Source organism: Podarcis gaigeae (assembly GCF_964106915.1).
Source record: "Podarcis gaigeae genome assembly, chromosome: 13".
NCBI classification, from domain to species: Eukaryota; Metazoa; Chordata; class Lepidosauria; order Squamata; family Lacertidae; genus Podarcis; species Podarcis gaigeae.
In genome coordinates this window covers 11393580-11415543 of record NC_139689.1, presented here as the reverse complement: position 1 = coordinate 11415543, position 21964 = coordinate 11393580, and the positions used below count along the sequence as shown (strand labels likewise).

General features: G+C 48.7%; 2 protein-coding genes across 6 annotated transcripts in view; one reads left to right on the top strand and one right to left on the bottom strand.

The window, feature by feature from the left end:
- Positions 1-623, top strand: part of RPGRIP1 (RPGR interacting protein 1) — a 59607-nt gene extending 58984 nt beyond the window's left edge. For both annotated transcript variants that reach the window (XM_083706535.1, XM_083706536.1), the window contains one exon: positions 382-623. In XM_083706535.1, coding sequence (XP_083562661.1) covers positions 382-497 — 116 coding nt within the window. In that variant the 3' untranslated portion in view covers positions 498-623. The remainder of the gene's footprint in view (positions 1-381) is intronic.
- SUPT16H (SPT16 homolog, facilitates chromatin remodeling subunit) lies at positions 612-20596 on the bottom strand. 4 transcript variants are annotated; one of them, XR_014557100.1, is made up of 26 exons: positions 19838-19998; positions 15618-15710; positions 15345-15515; positions 15066-15218; positions 14835-14981; positions 13945-14096; positions 13280-13452; positions 12637-12727; positions 12456-12529; positions 12141-12253; positions 11492-11557; positions 10990-11085; positions 10701-10816; positions 10428-10581; positions 9996-10123; positions 9336-9471; positions 9037-9163; positions 8652-8770; positions 7464-7589; positions 7229-7341; positions 6624-6699; positions 5447-5772; positions 4965-5394; positions 4348-4477; positions 2895-2975; positions 612-1789 (listed from the first exon to the last, which is right to left on the bottom strand). XR_014557100.1 is itself a non-coding variant. In XM_083706590.1 (26 exons), exons 1-26 carry the CDS (start codon positions 19901-19903, stop codon positions 1626-1628), a joined length of 3165 nt encoding a protein of 1054 aa, XP_083562716.1. In that variant the 5' UTR covers positions 19904-20596; the 3' UTR covers positions 612-1625. The 4 variants fall into 4 exon arrangements, 2 of the variants coding, with proteins under 2 accessions (XP_083562716.1, XP_083562717.1); XM_083706590.1 differs by having other exon boundaries at positions 4965-5094; positions 5603-5772; positions 19838-20596; XM_083706591.1 differs by having other exon boundaries at positions 2895-2972; positions 4965-5094; positions 5603-5772; positions 19838-20560.
- Positions 20597-21964: the final 1368 nt, after the last annotated feature.

Here is a 21964-nt window from a genome sequence, read left to right as displayed (position 1 = left end):
TTCTGAAGCAAAGTTCTTAACCCGAGGTACTATTTCTGGGTTAGCGGAGTTTGTAACCTGAAGCGTATGTAACCCGAGGTACCACTGTATATTTTTAACTGCCGCTATATCTGTATTGTCTCAGTTATACCCAATCGCAATTCAATGTATTCCTGTTGTGTTTTATGATTTTCCTGATATTGTAAGTGAGCCGGAACTGGTCTGTGACCGTAATAATTTACCGGCATTTGCAGGTTCCCTCATGCACCCATAATAGGAGTGGGTGCTAGAACCTTAGTCCTTGTAAATGAAGACTGAGACTCGCCTGCTTTCTTCAGTAATAACAGACATGGTTCCACATCTCTTGCACACAAAAAAACTATTTTAACCTTGTCATTCTAGTTATCAGTCCTTTTGATCCTGACGCCAACATTGGGAAGCTGAAAGTGTCCATGGAAGCAGCTTTTGCCCTGAGAGCCATTTACTGGGCAGGGAAAAGGAAGAGCGGTGAGGAATGATAAGCTGAACGGGTGTAGACTACAAAAACCTAACAGGATTCCATGACCGAAAAGATGCTTTGGGGCGTTTGACACAAAAGACAAGGACGAAGCCAAACGAATAAACTTTCCAAATACTTAAAAAAACATTTTTATTGATCAGTTTTTTTCCAAAGTCAAAAATACCGAGAGTGCTAACTGCTACGGGATGGAGGGGGTTGGGGAGAAAGGAATTTTGAAAAAGCCTTTCCCTGCCCTCCCATGGGTGGATCACTGACTCCCCCCCTTCCCTACAGGAGAGAAGGGAGGCAGAGGGCAGACAAAGCATTCAACCCCCTACCCCTTGTCCCTAAAACACTTGCTCACTGGAGACCAGACTCTGCAGCCAAGGAAACAGATAAATACAGACAGTGCCTGACGTTTTTGTCTTTTTTTAAAAAGAGAAGAGAAACCAAGAACCCTTGTCATTCAGTTGCGTTCCCCTGGTCTCCCACCTGTTCAAAAACTCTTGCCCTCTTCTGTGTCACTGTTCCAAGGTGGGATTCCTCTACCACCCGGGGGGAGGGGGGGCCTGCTTCAAAAACATGGAACGCAACCACCCTTGCCCCAGCACAAAATACCACAAAAAGTTGCACAGTTCATTTTGCTGAAGTACATGCTCTGGTTCTGGAGTAGATCTCAGGGCAACCTGCGCCTCCCTGCCCCCAATCCGTCCGAGAACAAAGACACCGAGAGTGGGGGGGGAGATGTAAGCGGGAATGGAGAGGCCAAGGGCAGGTGACAGAAAAGGGTAGGTGGGAACAGCAGATCACGGACACCAGATTCCTGAGCCTCTCTCCCCCCCCCCCCCACCTTTCCTCCTCGGCAGAGTTTGCATCCGTGGTTGACGTAACCGCAGGGCCTGGCCTTCTCTCGCAGCTGATTGGTCCGTACAAATGGTCAGAGAGGGAAAAAGAGAGACTCAAGGAACAAAAGCAAAATACTCCCCAGAGAAACAGAAAAAAAGGGGTGAGGGCGCGTGAGGGAAAGAGGGGAGAAGTTTGTGGGGAGGGGCTGTTTGGCCGCCCCTCGTGCCCTAAACGTTGGCTGCTGGATGAGGCCTTGAAAGCCCAAACCCCTTAAGATTGGCGGGTGGGAAGGGTTCACGGTTTACTTCCTCTTCTTCTTGGAGGGGCCCGAGCTTCGGCCGGGGCTGCGACTGTGGGAGCTGCGGTGGTGCCTCGAACTCTGGGACGACGACGACGGGACCTTCCTCTTCCGGCTGATGGTGCGGCTTCGTTCCTCTTCCTCCTCATATCGGCTCTCGCGGTCAGCTGCAGAGAGACGCAAAGGACAGGACTCGGTGGTAGTGGGAAAAGAAGATACCTACATTCCTGTAGTCAACTCATGGTTATTTCTCACGGCTGGGCACATATATTATGAGATATGTGCTGTGCGAGGCTAAGCACTTTTACTAATTTATTGAATCTGTATGCCGCCCTTCATCCAAAGATCACAACTTGTTAAAAAAACCACAAAATGCACAGTAAAACCAACAAACCAATAACCCCCACAACACATTTAAAAGGGCATCGGATGTCAATCAGCCAAAGGCATGGTTAAAGAGGAACGTTTTCACCAGGCACCTAAAGGTATATAGCGAAGGTGGCAGGCAAATCTGTCCGGGAAGTACACTCCACAAATGGGGAGCTGTTGCAAAAAAAGGCCTGTTCTTGTGTTGCCATCCTCTGGACCTTTCATGAAGGAGGCGCATGAAGAAGGGCTTCAGGGGATGATCTCGGGGTCAGGGTTGGTTCATATGGAGAGAGGAGGTCCGGAGGTGTTTATAGGTCAAAACCAGCACTGTGAATTGGGCCCGTAAAATAACTGGCAGCCAGCGCAGTTGGACCGTTAGAGGACTACACCCTTACAGTCCTACTACAACTCCCATCAGCCCTGAACATTGGCCATTGTGGCTGTGGGAGTCCAATACCTCTAGAGAAGCACTGGCTTCCAATCCTTGATACAGCTCCCCCAAATATGTTTTAGAACTTAAGAAGAGCCTTGCTGTATCAGGTCAAAGGCCCATTCCATATGAGCATCCTGCTGTCGCAGTGATCAGGCAGGTGCTGGCGAGAAGCCTGCATTCAGGGCCTGGGTGCAACAGCAGCCTCCCTTGTGGCAGATTCCCCACAAACTGGGGATATATCCTGCCTTTTTGTTTCTTCCTTTGTGGAACCAAAGGTGGCATACATATTCCTCTCGGGCAGGCAGCCATCCAGACGTTGGCCAGAACCAAGGAAGCAGCCCGCATGCACCTCCAGGTCCTACCCTGGGACCCACTGTTGCCCCTGTGAACAGCCTTACAAACGATCAAAGCAGCGAGCCCAGAAGCCGCCCGCCTCTGCACCAAGTTGGGCTGAGCAAAGGTTCTCTCACCTTTCCGCGCTTCTTCCTCCAGCTCGTCCCAATCTTTCCCGCTCTCCTCCTCGCTGCCCATGGACTCCTTGGAGTAATCTGCTAAAAGTGGGAGAGGCTCAGAATTAGTTGCCATGCAATTAAGAAGGAAGTGGGGTGACGATGGGGAGCAACCTGCAGTCCCCCAGGTTTTGCCAGGCTCTGTCTTTGATTTCAGGTTCTCCAGCGATAATAGGATGCAAACAGACCAAGTTAGTGTCACTTAGCTCCCACTTAAAGATCAACAGGGACTTTGGGTACCAGGTCACGCATGAGTGTTCGGCTAATTTACAGTACAGTAGGATGCCTGTTTGGGACGCGGGTGGCGCTGTGGGTAAAACCTCAGTGCCTAGGACTTGCCGATCGCATGGTCGGCGGTTCGAATCCCTGCGGCGGGGTGAGCTCCCGTCGTTCGGTCCCAGCTCCTGCCCACCTAGCAGTTCGAAAGCACCCCCAAGTGCAAGTAGATAAATAGGTACCGCTTTATAGCGGGAAGGTAACAGAGTTACAGAGTTTCCGTGTGCTGCGCTGGTGCTGGCTTGCCAGAGCAGCTTCGTCACACTGGCCACGTGACCCGGAAGTGTCTTCGGACAGCGCTGGCTCCCGGCCTCTTAAGCGAGATGAGCACGCAACCCCAGAGTCGGACACGACTGGCCCGTACAGGCAGGGGTACCTTTACCTTTAGGATGCCTGTTTACTCAGATGTAAGACTCACTGGGATCAATGGGATTTGCTCTGTGTACCTGCGGTTAGGTTTGCAGCCTTAGAACAGCTCCGGTTCTATGAGTTTACAAAGACTTTGGGAGTTAGTGTGTGTTGGCATATGTTGCATAAGAGTCAAAGAACAGAGCTACTATTTCAAGACATTTCACAAGGGAAGGACTAAATAGCTCTCCCATGAGATTTCTTAAGCTGGATCTGCAGTTGGTGCCCGTTTCAGCACATCACTGATCAAAATGTTTTCACACACTACAACACCCCGGGTCAACTTTCTGAGCAGTAATGTGAAACTTTTGTTATGCTACAACACCATGAATGATACAGGGAAAGGGAGGCAGGCAAGGCAGGGCACAGAGCCCAAAGTTTTAAAAGGAAATGGTGATGCTACTGCTTTTATAAAAATGAAGAAAGCAAAGATGAGTGACTTCCCTTGGAAAGGAAGGATGGCCCACACAATGTGGCTCGGGAGAACTAGGTGTGCAGAAAAGGTTGCTGGATATGGGTGCTTGAGCAGAACATGTTTAAAGAGCAAGAGGAACAGTGAAATGTGCATCCACATACAGGCAGGGAGTCGAAGTGCTGGAAGAAAACAGCCCAGGAACATCCTGAGTACAGGGTACTTGTGTATGTGTGTACTGGGTGTGCTGAAAAACCAAGACCCAAGGGGAAGCGAGGGCCGCTCTCATTGGGCCTGTAGCTGGCTGTTTCCCCTCACCAGAGTCCTCTGCCTCAGAAGAATAGTCCTCATCGCTGTCCTCCTCCTCATCTTCATACTCTTCCTCAGAAGGGTTGAAGGTCTCGTCCTCGATCTCAGATTCTGACTCCCCGGCCTCGGCATCACTTCCCTGCGGGAGAAGGAAGAAGAGTCTTAACTACGTTGCAGGAATCCCATGAGTTCTAGTCCGCTAACAGAAAGTTTTGGATAGGAATATGAAGTCAAGATTGTTGGTCCATCCATCTCAGCACTGTCCACCCTGACTGGCTGTGGGTCTCCCAGGTATCAGAGGTGTTTCAGCCCTACTTGAAGATTCCAGGGATCAAAACAGGGACCTTCCACCTGCAAAGCAGATGTTCTACCATGGAGCTACGATCCTTCCGCTGCATTAGGGCTGCTTTTGTTTTTTGTGGGGATGCAAAAGTTGGGCTAATGCAGGATTCTTTATCCCGACACCCGTTTCCTGTTGCACCAGCTTCTGAGCAGGAATTTCCAAAAATCCCCAACTCCCGTACAAACCCATTCAGCCTTTTGAGAAAAGGTAACAACCTAACAGCTAAAGATGAGGTCTTGTTCCCTGTTTTCCGGCTGCCCCTGTATGTGCCTCCTCAACCTACCTCTCCTTCGGGCTCGAGGAATGACCAGCCCCCTTGCTCAAAGAAGCCTTCTGGGTCGTCCACAATAGTTTTCATGATTTTGGTCCAGTTAAGGGATTGCACTCCTTCTGTGTACTTAATGTCACAAGAGCTGATGTGGGTGGAGAAGGAGGGAAGAGATGAATGCACAGAGTCAACAGAAAGGTGGGCTCACATTCACCTTTCAAAATAGCACTAACTTGCTCCTGTAGCTACTAACTTGCTCCCAAAACTAGTGGAGTAAATATTCTCCCATAGCTTTTCACTTATGGCAAGTGGGGAGGGGTTGAGGATAGCTGCAGTTCCATTCTGCATTGCTTGAAGAGGCAATGCAGTCTTCAAAGAGGACTCCTGACCCAACTACTTTTGCAGATGTCAAAAATGAACATGTTCTAATCTGCAGCTGCTAGCACTTTTGTTATGCTACAACATATGCTCTTTGTTATGCTTTGTTATGCTACAACTTATGCTCTTTTGAGCACTTTTTGGGGGTGTGATGAGACAGGAGGGAGCAGAAGGCAATTCCGAGGGGCCTCCCAGCAATAACCTAGCACAGGAATGCTGCCAGAAGGTGATCCAAGAACATTCCCAACCCCAACCCTACCCCCCGGCCCACTCACTTGAGCCACTCCTTGATGGGGTCGAGTGAAGCCACAGGAATGGCGTTGATCATTGTGACCTTTTTGCTGTAGTCTTTGTAGACGATGACCATGTCAAAGTTCTTCAGGTGGAACTGAACACGCTCAAAATGTATCAGCTCCACCTCATCCAGTGTCACCACAAATGGAGGCTGGAGGCAGAACAGAGAGGAAGTATTAGCTGTCTAAAATCTCCCAATAATTCAGAGTGGCAGAAGTGGGCTGGGGTGAGGCAGCTCAATCCACAACCACCTTAAATTTCTGTTCTTGAACCTCCAGTGCTGTTCTGATCTCAACAGACCATGATCTCGACAGACCATGAAGAACAGTAAGCAAATATCACTACAGTGGTACCTCTGGAAACAAATTTAATTCATTCCGGGGGTCCGTTCTTACCCTGAAACATTCACATCTAGAGGTGTCTGTTTTGCGCATGCGCGCGCAGCGGAAACCTTTCCGTTACTTCCGGGTTTGCCGCGTGCGTAGCCCGAAGGATACGTATCCAGAGGTGTGTGCAGCTAGAGGTACCACTGTACTGAGAGCACAAAATAATGTCTGCGTAAAAGAGGGATATCCTTGTTGGACTTTCGTTAGTAGGCCAACATACCCTCCAACGAAGACCAATTTTAAGGCTCACGGTTTCTTCATAAATTTATTACATTTATATATTGCTTCGCACTATGAAAAGACCCAAAGTGACTTACAACCAAAGTTAAAATGATAAAGGTGTCTAAGCCTGTTTTTAATAAGTCAGAATACAAAAACCCAGGCATGGGTACTACGCAAATGCCTGGACAACAAAAATGAAAAACAACTGAGCCTGAAAGCATTTTGATTTCCTAGATCTGTTTCAGTCTCATGCAAGAGGGTCAAAATCATACCAATTTCTGATAATTAGAATTTTCATTTTAAAAGGTCTCTGTGGTCGAGAGAAAGCTGAGGATATTCCTTCGCCAGGTGTTCAACTTGTACTCTCCCCAGTCAAACACAAGCTCACACTCACCCACTCAGTGCAATTCACCAGGGCGCTGCTGGTTGGCTGGAGCAGGCAAGTGCTTCTGTAGGGGGCGCCGTTGAACCTGCCGCGACGAATTGGGAATTGGGGGAGAGAGAAGAAGAAGAGTGTGAAGCAGCTAGTGCAGGAGAAACAGCCAATTATCTCAACGTTTGCAACAAAGCCGCCCATTCAAGTAAGGCCTTGAGTGTCTGTGAAGTCAGAATATAATGAGGGCGTGGAGTTCCTCAGGGACAAAATATGCCCTAGCAGCTTCTGCTGCATGATTTAGAAGTTAGGAAAATTCACAAATGTGGTGCATTTCCTCCTTGCCACCGCTAGTTCCTACTACTAGCCATAGTGCTTTCCTGTTTCCGTGAGGCAAAAGGTAGGGTGAAAATAGACTGTATGTATGCATGCACTCTATAGTCCATTTACGTAAGCTGGATATTCCAATGGCACCACAATTCCTGTGTATTTTCTCCTTGTGTAATTTGTCCCTTGATCCCCAGCCATCCCCTCTAATACTCAGAAGAATCCTGGAAGTTCAGCTCAAACTATATGTGCTTTATTGTCCTGCAAAACAGAAGTTGCCCTGTCACAGGGGTCCTTACCCCAGCTCCCGGAAGGGCACCTCAAATTCCAGTTCCTCCTTGGTCAGAGACTCCACCTTCTCAATGAAATTCTTGAATGCTGTTTTCAGCTTGTGTCTCATCTCACGCTCCATCTGTGCCAAACAGGATCAATTGGGATCGGCCACGCAGCCCAGAGTTAGCTCTGCCGGGATCTGATTTCCGCCCCTGCTCCCCCCTTCCCCGGGACAGGGCCACAAGCAGCCCCCTCTCTCACCTGCTCGGCATAGAGGTCGTCGCGGTCATGCATGTGCTGGTGCTTGCCCAGGTCGGTGGTGATCTCGCCCACCTCCGTATAAAACTGCACATCGGTGTGGCGCTTCTTGCCAAACATGATGGCGTTCTGGGGTGCAGGGGGAGAGAAGGGAGTTAAGCAGGGCCGGCACATTTGTGCGCACTACCAGCAAATAAGCGAAATGCTGTTGCTTGAGCCACATAAGTTTTACACCAATTAAAAGCTAAGGCCAGCATAAGGGATAAGTTTGCATTTCTGGGGCAGTTATTTTTCACACTTTATTATGCTTATACTGACTTGGGGGGGGGGGAGAATTTTAAAAACCATAAAATTAAAGAATTGCAGAGTTGAAAGGGACCACAAAGGTCATCTAAGTCCAACCACCTGCAATGCAGGAGTTTTTTGTCCAACACAGAGCTTGAACCCATGACCCTGAGAGTCTCGTGCTCTACCAACTGAGCTATGTCAGAAGCAGTCGCTCTTCTCTCTTCCTTCTTACACCCTTACCCCAAATAACAAAAGTTTTAATTAGCTATGACTTCATCAAAGCAAGCGACACCTACTACAAGCTTATTTCCAAGCTTCTTTTTACAAGGACACAGGTTTTCTGGAGGAAAGCAATTCTGCAGTTAATCCAAATTCTGGGAGCAAGGAAGGGGACCTGCACCTTTGCTTTGAGTAAGACATTGATGGGGGATGTTCCATTGGGGCCGTACAACAGCCTAGTATAATAACGCCTCGTAAGTCCTCCTAACTCAAGCTGGATAGCAGGTAAAGGTAAAGGACCCCTGGACGGTTAAGTCCAGTCAAAGGCGACTATGGAGTTGCGGCGCTCATCTCGCTTTCAGGCCGAAGGAGCCGGCGTTTGTCCACAGACAGCTTTCTGGGTCATGTGGCCAGCATGACTAAACCGCTTCTGGCGCAACGGAACACCGTGAAGGAAACCAGATCGCACGGAAACACTGTTTACCTTCCCGCTGCAGCAGTGCCTATTTATCTACTTGCGGTGGCGTGCTTTCGAACTTACAGGCTGGCATGAGATGGGACAGAGCAACGGGAGTTCACCCCGTTGCGGGGATTCGAACTGCCGACCTTCTGATCGGTGAGCCCAAGAGGCTCTGTGGTTTAGACCACAGGACCACCCGCGTCCCTTTTAAGCTAGATAGCTACCTTGAGGTGAAAGTGTAGCACAATGATCATCTCCCCATCGCAAGGCTGAAACACGGCATGCTTGATGTTGTTGTACAGAATGTCCACTTTGTCCCCACGCACCGAGGTGAAGCGGAAACCTGCAAAGAAGGCGTGTCAGAGAAGGTTGGGCCGGAGTTGCTGGCACAGTGGGTGCTAATTACCGCCTGCCCACCCCCAGCACAAGAGGATGAGAAAGAAGCCGATGGGTAGAGCTGGAATGAACCTAGGTATGGGATCGTTTGTGAGAGTTTGGCCAAAATCCCTTATGAAAGAGGTCCTCTCAATGAACTCCTCCTGGCCTCAAGGGTATGAACACTTGTCTGCCTCCAAAAGGCAGTTCTAGGCATCCCACAGACTTCTGTACCATTTACGTGGGCCTCCAGAGACCCCTGCATCCTTTTCTGGGCGATGTTGGGGCGGATGTAAAGGTCCTTCAGCTTGGGATTGCTGCGGTTTAGGTTGATCACTAGAGAGTCTTGCTTGACAATTCCCTGGGGAAACAGAAAACAAACAGCCATGTCAGGATGGAATTCCCAGAGCTCCACCAACTCCACCCTCGCCCTCCCCAAGAGCCATCTCCCCAACCCAAGGGGTCCTTTCCATCACTGCAGTTTCTCAACAATTCTTCGGAAAGGTGTGCAAGGAAGCTCCTCTGTGCCTCACCTCCTTCTCCTTCTCCTCAGCCTCACGGGTTTTGTAGCGCTTCTGAACCTCCTTGATGATGCGGAAGGCATTCTGGAGGTTGAGAGCTGGCACCATCTGCTCCCCAGGTGTTTTTATATTGGATGCCCGATATGTTCTGGGAGGGGGAAGAAAAGCAGAGTTGTGTGGCTACAACACGCAGGCCCAGTTCCTTTTGGATAGAGGGGGAGCTCCGAGAAGACTCACCCAGAACCTGCTACTGGAAGGACAGAAAGAACGATGGGACCGAAAAATACAAAACTCTACTGAGGCCTTTTAGAAGCGGCTTAGGAGGCAGCCTTATACAGCATCAGACCACAGGCCCACCTGGCTCACTGACAAGCAGCCATTTCAGACCCTACCTAAATATACCAGCATCGAGCCTGGAACCCTGTGTAGGCAAATCAGGCGCTCTGACAGCTGAAATGCAGCATGCTCATCAGGCAAAGCCAAAGGAAAAGGAAGGTCATTGACCTCCATTGCATGAATGGGATAAGCCACTGGGCATGCTCCCCAGACCCACAGCGATGAATCTGCAGAGCAAGACGTACAGACACCAAATCTCAAGCCCCGCAAAAATGCAATAGGTGACTCATAAGGAGGTGTGGGGCGCTTGGTGCAGACTACGCAAGAGCGACTCACATTTCTTTCACAAAGGTGGCTTCCGGGTTGGGGAAGATGTTGCCTTCGTTGCGACCCAAAGCACTGCCCGGGCAGTAGAAGTTGATTCTCAGGTAGGTGTAGTCGCCCTCCACTGACATACTGATGTTCTGTAAGGAAGGGGAGAGGGTTTAATGGTTTATTGATTTGAGAATCGCCTTTCACATATATATACCCCCGTCATGCAAAGCCCACTCCTGTCCCTGCCCCGAGCGCCTTTTCTACACACAAATCAGAGTTGTGACGACAACTTTGAGAAGAGTGCCAATGCATTTTCTTTGGGGAAGGTTCTGTTGGCTGCTAATCCCCATTTCAAAGCCATTTTGTCACCCAACTCAACTGCTGAGCTGGCGACCGGCATTTATCCCAAGGCGCAGCAGGCATCGAGGCCCCCAGTTGCTGCAGCTGCCGTACCTTGATGGTGGCAATGTGGAAAGGGGTGGCGATGCCGAAGACAGGCATGATGACCGTCTCGTACTTCTTGTCAATGTAGATCTTCATCTCCCGGATGTGAGGCTCCTTTGGCATCAGAGACGGGTTTTTGTAGGAGACGTTCGACTTACGAGCCCTGCAAGGGACCAGAAAGGTGAAGAAACCTGACCCAAGCAGCTTCTAGGCTTCTACTCCTGACCTTGCCAGAAGGTAGCCACTTTACAAGCAACGGAAGCCCGCATCGCTTCTACTCACTTCTGGATCTGCTGCTCCCCCTTTTGTTCCGTCAGCCTCCTCCGCGCTTCTTCGTTTAGCTGGGCAGCCAGCTCCTTCTGGTGCGCCCGACGCTTCTCCTCAGCTGTCAGTTCATTCTGGCCCAGAGGAAGGAAGATGGCAAGTCTATTATTTGCCCACATACCATTTGCCAGACACCCCCTTCTTTATCCCAAGACGCAGCTTCCCTCCTCGAGGCCCCCTGAAGACCTTTTCTCAGCCCTTGAATACTTAACCCCACCCCCCACCCATCCACTCAAGCCTTCTATACCCGAGTTCTTTCTGGCAGCAGAGCTGCCCTGGAACCACGGCCAAGCAGTATTCCCTCCGTATCGTCTTCTTCCTCCTCCTCCTCTTCATCCTCTTTCTAGAATAAAAAAGCAGAACTTAGAAACTATACCCACATAAACACATACACTTGTTTTGCCTTCCTCAAGCTAGGCTTTCGTTCCCAAACTTAATCCACGATATCCTTGTTCATAAATTTCCTTCAAAATGTTTTATTTAGCAGTTAAAAACAAGGAGAAATTACAACAATGGACGCCCCTTTTGTTCTAAATTGCCTACATGTTATTTTCATGCTCAAAACAAAACCACGTCCTCAGCAATGAGGGTTAGAAGCTTAAGAGAACTTATCAGGACTTCAAAATACCAATAGGTAACAACTCTGCTCCTGCTCTCACCACAAGTTTTTCAAAAGTATCATGCTTTTTCCTGACCATACCACAGAGAAAAGCACACGTCAAGTGCCTAAGACTTGCCCCACGACTTACCTTGAGCAAAATACTGACATTCTTGACCTTCTTCTTGACAGAAGTCAGGAGAGTAGCCGGACCATCCTGGAGGAGGAACAACAGTATCATCACAGACGATGTGAGCATAGAGCTCCCCGCCATCCTGGATGTTTAGGTGAGGGAGGTGTACTCAGGGGCTTAGAATCTAAATATTGGTCACCTGCAGATGGGGCGCAGAGTGCAAGGAGAAACAGAGCAAGTCAGCTGGAACTCTGGGAATGAACTGGGGGCAAATGAGACGGGATGTCCCAAGCTATGTATGTCTGGCAGGACTCCATGGACTCTTTGTTTGTAGCTGAGGAAGGTGTGCCCAGCCCCTATGCAACTTCCTTTCTCAGCTAAGCAAGAGTGCAGGGAACTAGGAAAGAGCAAAGTCTGGGAGAAGAATGAACGGAAAGGGGGTTGGGTGGGGTTGCTGATAATGCTCTCACAGTGCAGGCCTACTGAGAGCATTGAAGAGATAATGGCTTCTTTTCAAAGGCAGAAACAGAACTGAATGTAGGAGGCGTCTTCTCCCTGGATGAGACGTCACTCTTTCTGAAGGTCTTGCTCCCTCTTGTCCACTGTGGTCTCTCCACCATGACTCACATTCTTCCCACCTCCCCATCCTTCTTCGTGCCCCTCGTACCTCTTCCACCAGCACCGTGTCCCCGATGAACAATGCGTACGTTTTCTCCTCCGGCTTCTTTCCTTCTTTGTTGGTGAGGTCTGAGAACCCTACGTTGAGGCTGAAAACCATTCCTGCATCAGACAGAACACAGCTTCAGAGGAGAGCGAGCCTCCGCAAATCTTTTCACGAGCAGAACTGAGCTACTCACTTCCAAAACGTAAATGAACTCTGGACAGTATAGATACTAATGAACTAATTAAGCAGGACATCCTTGCCACTGTGTTCCTGCTCTACACTCCTTTCTTTTTAAGTTGGGACGAGGGACGTTCTCACCTTTTTTGAGCCGATACTGGTTTTTGCTATTGATCACGAGCGAACTCTCTCTGAACTCGATGCCCATGGCAAACCTGGGAAAGAAGAGCAGGGAAAACACTGAACCCTCCAACCAAACCACTCATGAGCCTGTAAACTGGCAGGAAGGATGCCTCTGTTCCAACGGAGAGCCTTTTTTTACCCCAAGTTCTTGGTGATTTTGCTCAAGAGCTCTGGCTTTTGCTTCTTCACCATATCCATGACAGCAGCGTAGACCTCACACAGCTTTACACCTAGGATAAGCAGAGAGGGAGGAGGAAGGTAAGGAGGGAAAGAGCAAGCTGGGTCCTACTTGAAAAATAAATGCTTCAACAGGTTTTGCCCCCTGCCCTGCCCCAGCCTACTCCAACCATCACTCACACCCAAACAGTAAAAAGGCAAAGGACCCCTGGATGGTTAAGTCTAGTCAAAGGCAACTATGGGGTTGTGGCGCTCATCTCGCTTTCAGGCCGAGGGAGCCAGCGTTTGTCCACAGACAGCTTTTGATTCATGTGGCCAGCATGACTAAACCGCTTCTGGCATAATGGAACACAGTGATGGAAACCAGAGCACATGGAAACACCGTTTACTTTTACCTTCCCGCTGCAGCGGTACCTGTTTATCTACTTGCACTGACATGCTTTCAAACTGACATGCACAAGCTGGGACAGAGCAACAGGAGCTCAATCCTTCTCGGGGATTCGAACCACCGACCTTCTTATCGGCAAGCCCAAGAGGCTCAGTGGTTTAGACCACAGCGCCACCCGCATCCCTTCACGCCCAAGCACCCCATTTCTGCCACTCACCATGCCGCAGTTCTTTGAGCATCTCCTCCTGCAACTGCAGCAGGAAGGTGTAGTTGTCCTGGGTGTCCTGGGGCGGGTCAACCATGAGCGTGCGTACCAGGTTGGAGCAGTAGGATTTGTAGCGGATGCCCATGGCACAAGTGACGGTACCAAAATGCATGTAGCCCTTCTCACTGGGGACAAAGAGCAGATAGCTATATGGAGAGGCCAACTGGCAAGCCACACACAGGCAGCTTCAAACACAAACAATTGGCACTCCCATGCAGAACTTTTGCCTCCAACAAATCTCATCCTTTATTTAATTACGAAAAAAGATCCACATATGCTGCTCTGAGCTTCCTGGAGGATGATGGGATAAAAATGTACAGAAAGAGATATAGAGTGGCAAACTGGAATCTATTAAGTTCCAGCATTCTCTACTGTCCTGTTTCTTAATATATATTATCATAAAAATGCCAAAGGAAAGGAGGCTGCATGACCAGAGGTTTTAGGATACAATCCTAAGTAAGCTGCATTTGAATGGAAACCAGTACAATAAAATCAAACCATTGCTAACCAACTAAGAGTGCCCGCTCATTCAGGAAGTGCATGAATTACAAACGGGGAAACATTTTTCCTTGGCGATCTGAAAACAGTTTGCACTACCCCCATGGAGATTTGCCTACCTGACAACGCTAAACTTGAGGTTGTAATTTCCTCCACTCTGGATAATGGGAGGGTAGCACATTTCCACAGTGGAGGGATCAGCTCCGGACAGGTATTTTTTCTCCTCGATGGCCTTCTCTACAGACTCTGCCAATTTGCTGTGCCGCACTTTCTGCCGGAGGATAGAGAGGATTCAGAGGTCAGTAGAGACTTGAGGATTTGGGGGGGGGGTAGGGGTCAAGTGCCTAAAGGAGAATTATAATCCCAGAGGGTTGACACACATACACAGCCATCACAAGACCAACACTCCAGATTTCCCAATTCTTTTGCTGAAGAGGGGCATGCGCCTAGGACACTACAGCAATGTGGTTTCTCTAGTGGATTTCTCATCTCTGACTCTTAAAGATGTATTTCCACTGACCATTAAGACAAAAAGAGAGCATGCATACACAGCCTGTATACCTCAACCCTCTCTCTTCTCCCAAGGGAGCATGGCTATCCTAGCAATGAGTCCCATCTTAAATGGACCAGGAGAGACAGGGAGAATGTGCTGGTGTCAAAATGCCCAGTATGCAGTAGGAGGAAGCAGCAAATAGGCCTGGCAGCCAGAGGCCAAACTGCTTGTGAAACCCCAGTGATCCAAGAGAGAAGATGGGCCAAAGTCAGAGGTGGTGGCCCTGTGGCCCTTCAGTTGTTATTGGACTACACCTCCCATCACCCTGACCATGCTGGGTGGAATTGATGCGGAGTTCACAACCTCTGGATTCCCAACAGGTTTCTCATCCCCAGCCTAGGTAAAATAGCCCACCTGCCCCACTTTACTCAGGGCCTATATGTAATGCCAGCCTAGAGAGCATTATCCTTATATCCAAGCTAAGATTTCAAACTCACGGCCAGGCTCCTTCCTCACCTCATCAGCATCTACTATCTCCATGACACGCTCCTTCAAGAACTTGGTGAAGACCTCTGAAGTGATGGCGGCTGCTTTGCGCATCAGGGCGAGCTCCCCGTCCTCTTTGACGGCAATCGTGTAGGCCACCACCGCACTGATGTCCACCTGCAAGAGGGTCAGAGGAGGATCAGCAAGAGCAGCATTCAACCCACCTTCCTAAACCCACACACCGGAGCTGGTGCACCCCACCTTCTCAAAGCCTTCCTTGCTGAGAGCATCATTCCAGCTGTTCATGAAGTCCCCGGGGAACTTGTCCTTGCTAAAGATCCCAATGCGTTTGCCATTCTTGCTGCCTTTTAGGGCTTCTATCATCTTGTCAAAGTTCCCCTTGTTGCTTTCATTCTGGAGTCGGGAGAACAAAGAGGAAACAGGGGGGAGTGTTAGCAGTTTCTAGACGCTTCAGCCCCAAAGCTCTCTCCTTCCATATAACCTGCAACTCTGGACAGGGCTAAACATAGGCCCACTCACCTTCTCCCGCACAAGCAATGTGATAGCCGGCACCCCGTTGGTGCTTTCGTTGCTCTTGCTGTTTGCAATCTGCTTGAGAAACTCCACTTTCTTCTTGCTGGCCATGAAGAGGATCTTGTCCTCGCAGAAAACCATGATCGTGTCGGTGAGTTCGTAGCCAAACAGCCATGTCTGCAAGGGAAAGGGGATTCCAAGAGGAGCAAAGATACTCTTTTCTTTTCTGCCTAATAATTACGTCACTTTGAGGCAGGAGCACGCCTCACCCCCGCTCACCTGCAAGGCAGTGGACTTGGCATAGACAATCTCTTCATCTACTCCAACTGAGACCACAATAGCATCAATGGTGGCATATTCGTCTTCTCCTTTCTGCAAGAGAACAAAGCCTCATATAGTGCTATGCATACAAATTTGTATCAAACCCAGCCCAAGTGAATTTCGCCTCTCAGCTGTTGTCACATGAGAAGGATCTGATCTCCTCCCAACAACAGTAGTAGATTACAATTCCTAAGGAGAAACAAGAAAGAAAAATGGGAAACAGCTGACCATTGTCTTCTGACAATGGAGCAGTTTCCAGCTTTAGCACCTTGTTATTTCCCTAGATCCTTCCCCCAACAGTCACCAAACACCATTACTTCTTCGGCACAGCCTTTTCTACCCCCACAGCTACTCTGGAAAAAAATGTCACCAGTAATTCTGCTTTTGTCATTTCATTACGTATGTGAATCTCTTAAAGCAGCTACACCAAATAAAGCGCATGCCTTATCACAGTAGAACACTTCCTGAAGGACTACCGCCTGAACTCGGAGAATGGGACCTGCAACAAAGCACTGTAGTATTGAGTGCTGTCATTCAGGATTCCAGCCACTCTTGTCCCCTCCTCCTATCCCTGCCCCCACTTTTCATACTTCTGAAAACCATTAGGGCTGCCCAAGCCAGCGCAAACCTCAGACTTGTGTGTGGGTAGTTCTTTTTGGCCACATAAGCAAGAGCATGCACATCAGAAATGGGAGAACCAATGATAACTATATATTGAATTATAACACAATGTTCCCCAACCTGTTGCTCTCCAGATGCTTAAGACAGCAACTCCAATCACCCTCAGTCATCATGCTCAATGGTCAAGGATAATGGGAGCCTAACCTCCAAACATCTGGAGGGAACCAGGCTGAGGAGGGTTGTTATAAGGGGTAACACCATTTTCCTGTTTGGGTCCTGAATGTGCTTCTGGGAAAGGTAAAGAAATGCACCATGAACCAAATTTCCTTGTCCCGGCACCAAAAGGAAAGCTTTCAACAGCTAGACATGCTGTCTCAAAAAGACACAGAGTATTATCAAATGTGGGAGAAATCCCACTGCGACGATAGGACACAGCATCCAGGAGGGAGGTGAAGACAGGAAGTGAATGGAGAAGCTTGCTACTAGTATTTTTGGGATCAACATCCCTGGGAACAATCTGCAATCTAAAGCTGGAATGTCCAAGTACTCCCAGCTCATAAAAGAATTCCACATCAATAGGCAAGCAGGAATAGTGCTCTATGTCAAGACTTTCTCCCTTAAGCTGGAAACATTCCATCACTCTCTGTAATTTGGCATCATACCAAATTTGGCTAGTCCAACAAACTACGCTTAAGAGCTACATATAAAGAATTTTGTACAGCTGAAAGCCACGTCCACTGTTTGATCTGCTGCTTATTGCCTTTCCTCCAAAAGTTCCTGCTTTCTCCCCAAATGTATCCTATGATTATTCACTAACCCCTGCCTTGGCCCCAGTATTGATTACTAATACCAACTTTTCTGAGTTGCCCCAACAGCAGGTTGGGAGGGCAATCTTATATTTTGCTGCCCCTTTCTAGAACAGCCCCAGCACCATACTATTGTTACATTTGATGTTATGCTATTGTTTTATTATTCCTGTTACTATGAAATTGTTCTTGTGATGGTTGATCTTGATGCGTATTGCTGTTCTCCTTGCTAAGCTACTTTGGGCACAATTTTTGGGAAAGACAGCATACAAATAGTGATAACCATACTAGGAAATCTGGCTACCTGTGTCCAACATGATAACTTGCAAGGTGTTTCTCCTGTGAAGCATCCAATCGCTGTGATTGGGTTTCACCTGCTGCACAGGTAATTTCTCCAAAACAGTCTAGAAGTGCTCTTCCAGGGGACTCTATAAATTGACCCACATGGACCCGTTTGGCATTTCTATGTCCTGGAAGCAACGAATCCTACTTTTCATTTTAGGATGGTGAGAGTGGTAAAATAACAGGCACTGGGGGATAGGAAGAAATTCAACACTGTTATCTTTGCAAGCTCTGCGTCCAAATGCAGCATCTCCACCCTGGTCACTCTTGCATTTTTGCCCAGAACAGCTGCAAGAGATTCTCCAACACTAGCTTGGTATCTTCTGCCAGTGTTACAAAAACGATTTGCAAGTTACATGCTAGTCACATGGAGCTAGATAGAAAATACACACACTGCTACCTCCTGCAACTAATGTATTTTCAATGGAGTCGCTTAATGCTGATTAGCGGCCCATTAACATGCACTGCCCAACCACACTCACAATCAGGATAGCAGAAGGTGATGAGCAAAACAACAGCCGCAATCTGCACGGTCATATAAAAAGGTAAAGGTACCCCTGCCCGTACGGGCCAGTCTTGACAGACTCTGGGGTTGTGCGCCCATCTCACTCAAGAGGCCAGGGGCCAGCGCTGTCCGGAGACACTTCCGGGTCACGTGGCCAGCGTGACATCGCTGCTCTGGCGAGCCAGAGCCGCACACGGAAACGCCATTTACCTTCCCGCTGGTAAGCGGTCCCTATTTATCTACTTGCACCCGGAGGTGCTTTCGAACTGCTAGGTTGGCAGGCGCTGGGACCGAGCAGCGGGAGCGCACCCCGTCGCAGGGATTCGAACCGCCGACCTTTCGATCGGCAAGTCCTAGGCGCTGAGGCTTTAACCCACAGCGCCACCTGCGTCCCGCACGGTCATATACTAGGACACAATCACATGGTGAGTTAACAGGCAACACAGCAATAGAATGGCATATTGGAAAAGTAGCAAAACGTGTATAGTAAGCCCTCACATTACACACATGCACAGGGGGGTAGTTATGATCAGGAAATGCCGCCTAAAGCCAAAATTGCACATAGTCAATATACCGTATATTTGGTGCAATGACAGATGGGATTGCCAGTTTTTTCTCCCTTTGGACAGCTGCCCCCTTTCTAACTTTTTTTTATTTGGTTTGCCAAGCATGTAAATCTGAGTAAGATCATTGCACATTCAACTAAAGCCATACATTGGGATGGGGAAGCGGCAACCCTTCAGATGCTGTTGGACAACAACTGTCATCATCCTTGATGATTGGCCATACTAGTTGAGGCTGATCTAGGAACCAACATTTGGATGGCTACAAGTTTCCATTCCTCCTGCTATACAGGATTATCAGTTACAATGGAAACTGCTTTTACAATGCAGAGCAAGAAATCTTACATTATGTACAAGTAAACTGGATATAGATAATTACTGGACATTACAGAGAGGGGAGACTGCAAAAGAAATGCAAAAATGTGACAACAGAGCAGAAGGAAGTGGAATTTTTTTAAAAAACGGGTTTATGGCAACAGTGAGAGGATTATTAGTAAGATAGACATTACCGAGTGTCTCTAGGCAAATCACTCCCTCAGTTAAAGACAGCAACCACATTTGGACAAAAGCAACGTTTCTGAGCACTGTGCTATTGTAAGGGGACCAGAAATAGTTGAAAGGGAAGCCAAAATTAATTAATTATAATGCATGCCCCCCACATTTTCAACTGTTCAACTAAACATTTTACATGTATTACCTTATTTATATCACTAAAAGCACCTTGCAAGGGAGATCATTGTTATTACCTGCCCCCCTACTTAGTCTCAGGACACTAAGAGAGAAAGTGGCTTCTTAAAGCAAACCCTACGGAGAGTTCAGAGTAGAAGCACAGTGTTACAACACCTGTACTGCCCTCAACCTATTTTTTTTTTTTAATGCTTACATTCACTATCCCTGACCAAACCGGGGGTGGGAGGGGAGCCACTCGTGAGAGAATATTAAAGAGAAATGGCATTTGACAAACCGTAGAAGGGAAAGGAAAGAGGGGGACACACCATGAGATGCCAAGGAAGCGGGGCGAGGAAGGAAACGGAAATGCAAATATGTATTTTTAAGCTTTTTCTCGCTCCCCGCCCCCTTTCTTTACCGGGCACATTGGAACTTTTGCAAAGGTGCGATACCGGCGCCTTTATTTATTTATTTAGCTTAAAAGCGCGTGCAAGATAGGAATCCATCCCTCCTGCTTCCTTGGCGTCCATGGGGCACAAGGGGAGGGTCCGGTCCCCCTTCCATCCCCCCACCCCACCCGAGGTATGTGGTGGTGGTGAGGGGGGTCCCTCAGTCGGCCCAGCCTCCCGCCCCCCTCGCTCTCTCCCTCCGCCCCACCCCCGCCGCCCTCACCTGCCAGTTGCTGTAGAGGCGCTTGACGCGGCGGTAGTAGGCCTCGCGGTCCAGACTCAGCGCCATGGAAGCGGCTCCTCCGCGCCCTCCGCAAGCCCCGCCTCCTCTCGCGCCTCCTCGCACGCTCGCGCCCCGCCGCCGCGACCTCCCCGACCCCGGAAGTGAATGCTTCCCTCGGCCAACCCCCGCGGACCCTTCCCTCCCGCGGACCTTTGACCCAGGACGCAACTTCCTGTTGTTGCTTATTTATCGTATCGTTTAATGTTATTATTTATTTATGTTTATTGTGTATTTATTAAAAAACAACAACAGAGGACGTCGTAAATAAAACCTGTGTGCTCATATCTAAATATGAGCAATATTGGTTTTACACCTAATAATAGCTTTGTATTTTTTTTAAATTAAATACATTATATCTATAAACTGTGTAACAGCAGCAACGTTGACCTAATTGCTCCGTCACAGGGTTTCCTCCCCCACACACTTGAAAGTGGGGCAGACGCGCATGCGCCTCGCTTCACCCCCGCCCCCCCAATGTCGCGCGCCTGCCTCAAAGAAGCGCGCGAGCCTTTACGGCGTCACGTGAGCAGGGCCCGCCTGCCTCGACTCAGGGAGCTCTGGCTGCGTTCTTCGCAGATTTCGCGCCCTCCGGCGCCAACCGGGCACGTGACAAAGGGCGCTGCTCGCTCCCTCCCTCCGCCCCTCTATCTTAGTATCGGCGGTCGCGTGAGCCTTTCCCGCGCTCCGCCTACGTTGCTCCTCTCGATCCCTTAGAGATAAGATGATAAAGTGACACATCTGCTTGAACTTCCGAGGTCGATATGACTTCCCCCAATCTTCCTTGCTATCTACAGATAGCAATGAATTGTTTTAGGATTTTGCTGTAGTTATGATTGGGACAGAAGCAACTTCCCTATTCAACCCCTCCACCCAAAACAAACAAACGCCAAAAGGCGGAAGCCAAGACGAGCTCCTACTCTTCCATAACTCGGGTCTTCCCCCACACCCAGTATGATCCATTCATTATATTTTAAATAACAGTTTATAAATTCCATCAAGTTTCCCTACAAGCCGATGAAGCTGAAGGTTTCTCAAAAGCGACCGAATGCTGGACTTGGGGTCCTGTAGAGAAGCCGCTGCTAAAACTTAATTTTGCTGCAATCTTACGGGGTGTCACAATGGGTGACCTTTTGGCTAGAATAACCTGTAATATTAAATTTTAAAAATGGACTGCACTGCAGGGTCCGTCGCCCGCCACTCTTTTGCAAGCCGAGAGGTAGGTAAGGCAAGCGCTATGCGGGCCTTGGGTCTGACTCAGTATAAGTTCTGAGCTTCTTGGGTCCCGCAACTAAGACTACGGCGAAATTCGGAATTTGTCCACTGATTCCTATAAGCGGCTACCATTTCCTCTCGCGGGGTGCTGCTTAAAAATGGCTTCTCTCATGTGAACCCGGAAGTTCCATATCCAGACAGCGAGATGGCTTGCTACTTTTTCGTGGCTCTCTGATCAGCTTGACACAATCAAATCACCGCGCGGGTTTCAGGTCCCACCAGCTGGCCATTTGGCCGGAAGAGCGCATGCGCAGGAGCACAACCGTGCAGCGCTCTCAGCGTTGCAAATAGTACACGACCAAAAATAAATTCCTTCCAGTAGCACCTTAAAGACCAACTAAGTTAGTTCTTGGTATGAGCTGAAGAAGTGTGCATGCACACGAAAGCTCATACCAAGAACTAACTTAGTTGGTCTTTAAGGTGCTACTGGAAGGAATTTTGTTTTGTTTTGACTATGGCAGACCAACACGGCTACCTATCTGTAACTAGTACACGACCAGTTAACCTCATTTGCTGTCCAGTTACGTCATCGTGGCCTTCATTACACGCTTGCTCCTTTCCAAGTGTTGTAAAGCGATTCCATACCTGCCAACATCTCACAGATAAAAATAGGGACATCCTTCTGTAATAATAATAATAATATTAATAATAATTTGATTATTTGTACTCCGCCCATCTGACGAGTTTGCCCCAGCCACTCTGAACATCCTCCAGAATTTACAAAAAGTAATAAAGCATTAAACAACTTCCCTATGCAGGGTTTTTTAGTTACTTATCTCCTTGGTTTGGGGTCGG

Coding starts and splice junctions, on each gene's coding strand:
- SUPT16H (XM_083706590.1), bottom strand. CDS start 19,903: ATGGCGCTGAGTCTGGACCGCGAGGCCTACTACCGCCGCGTCAAGCGC. Junction 7,590..8,651: donor TGCTACACTTTCACCTCAAG/GTAGCTATCTAG, acceptor CCTGCACCCCAG/AACGCCATCATGTTTGGCAA. Junction 5,095..5,602: donor CCCATCAAGGAGTGGCTCAA/GTGAGTGGGCCG, acceptor CACCCACATCAG/CTCTTGTGACATTAAGTACA.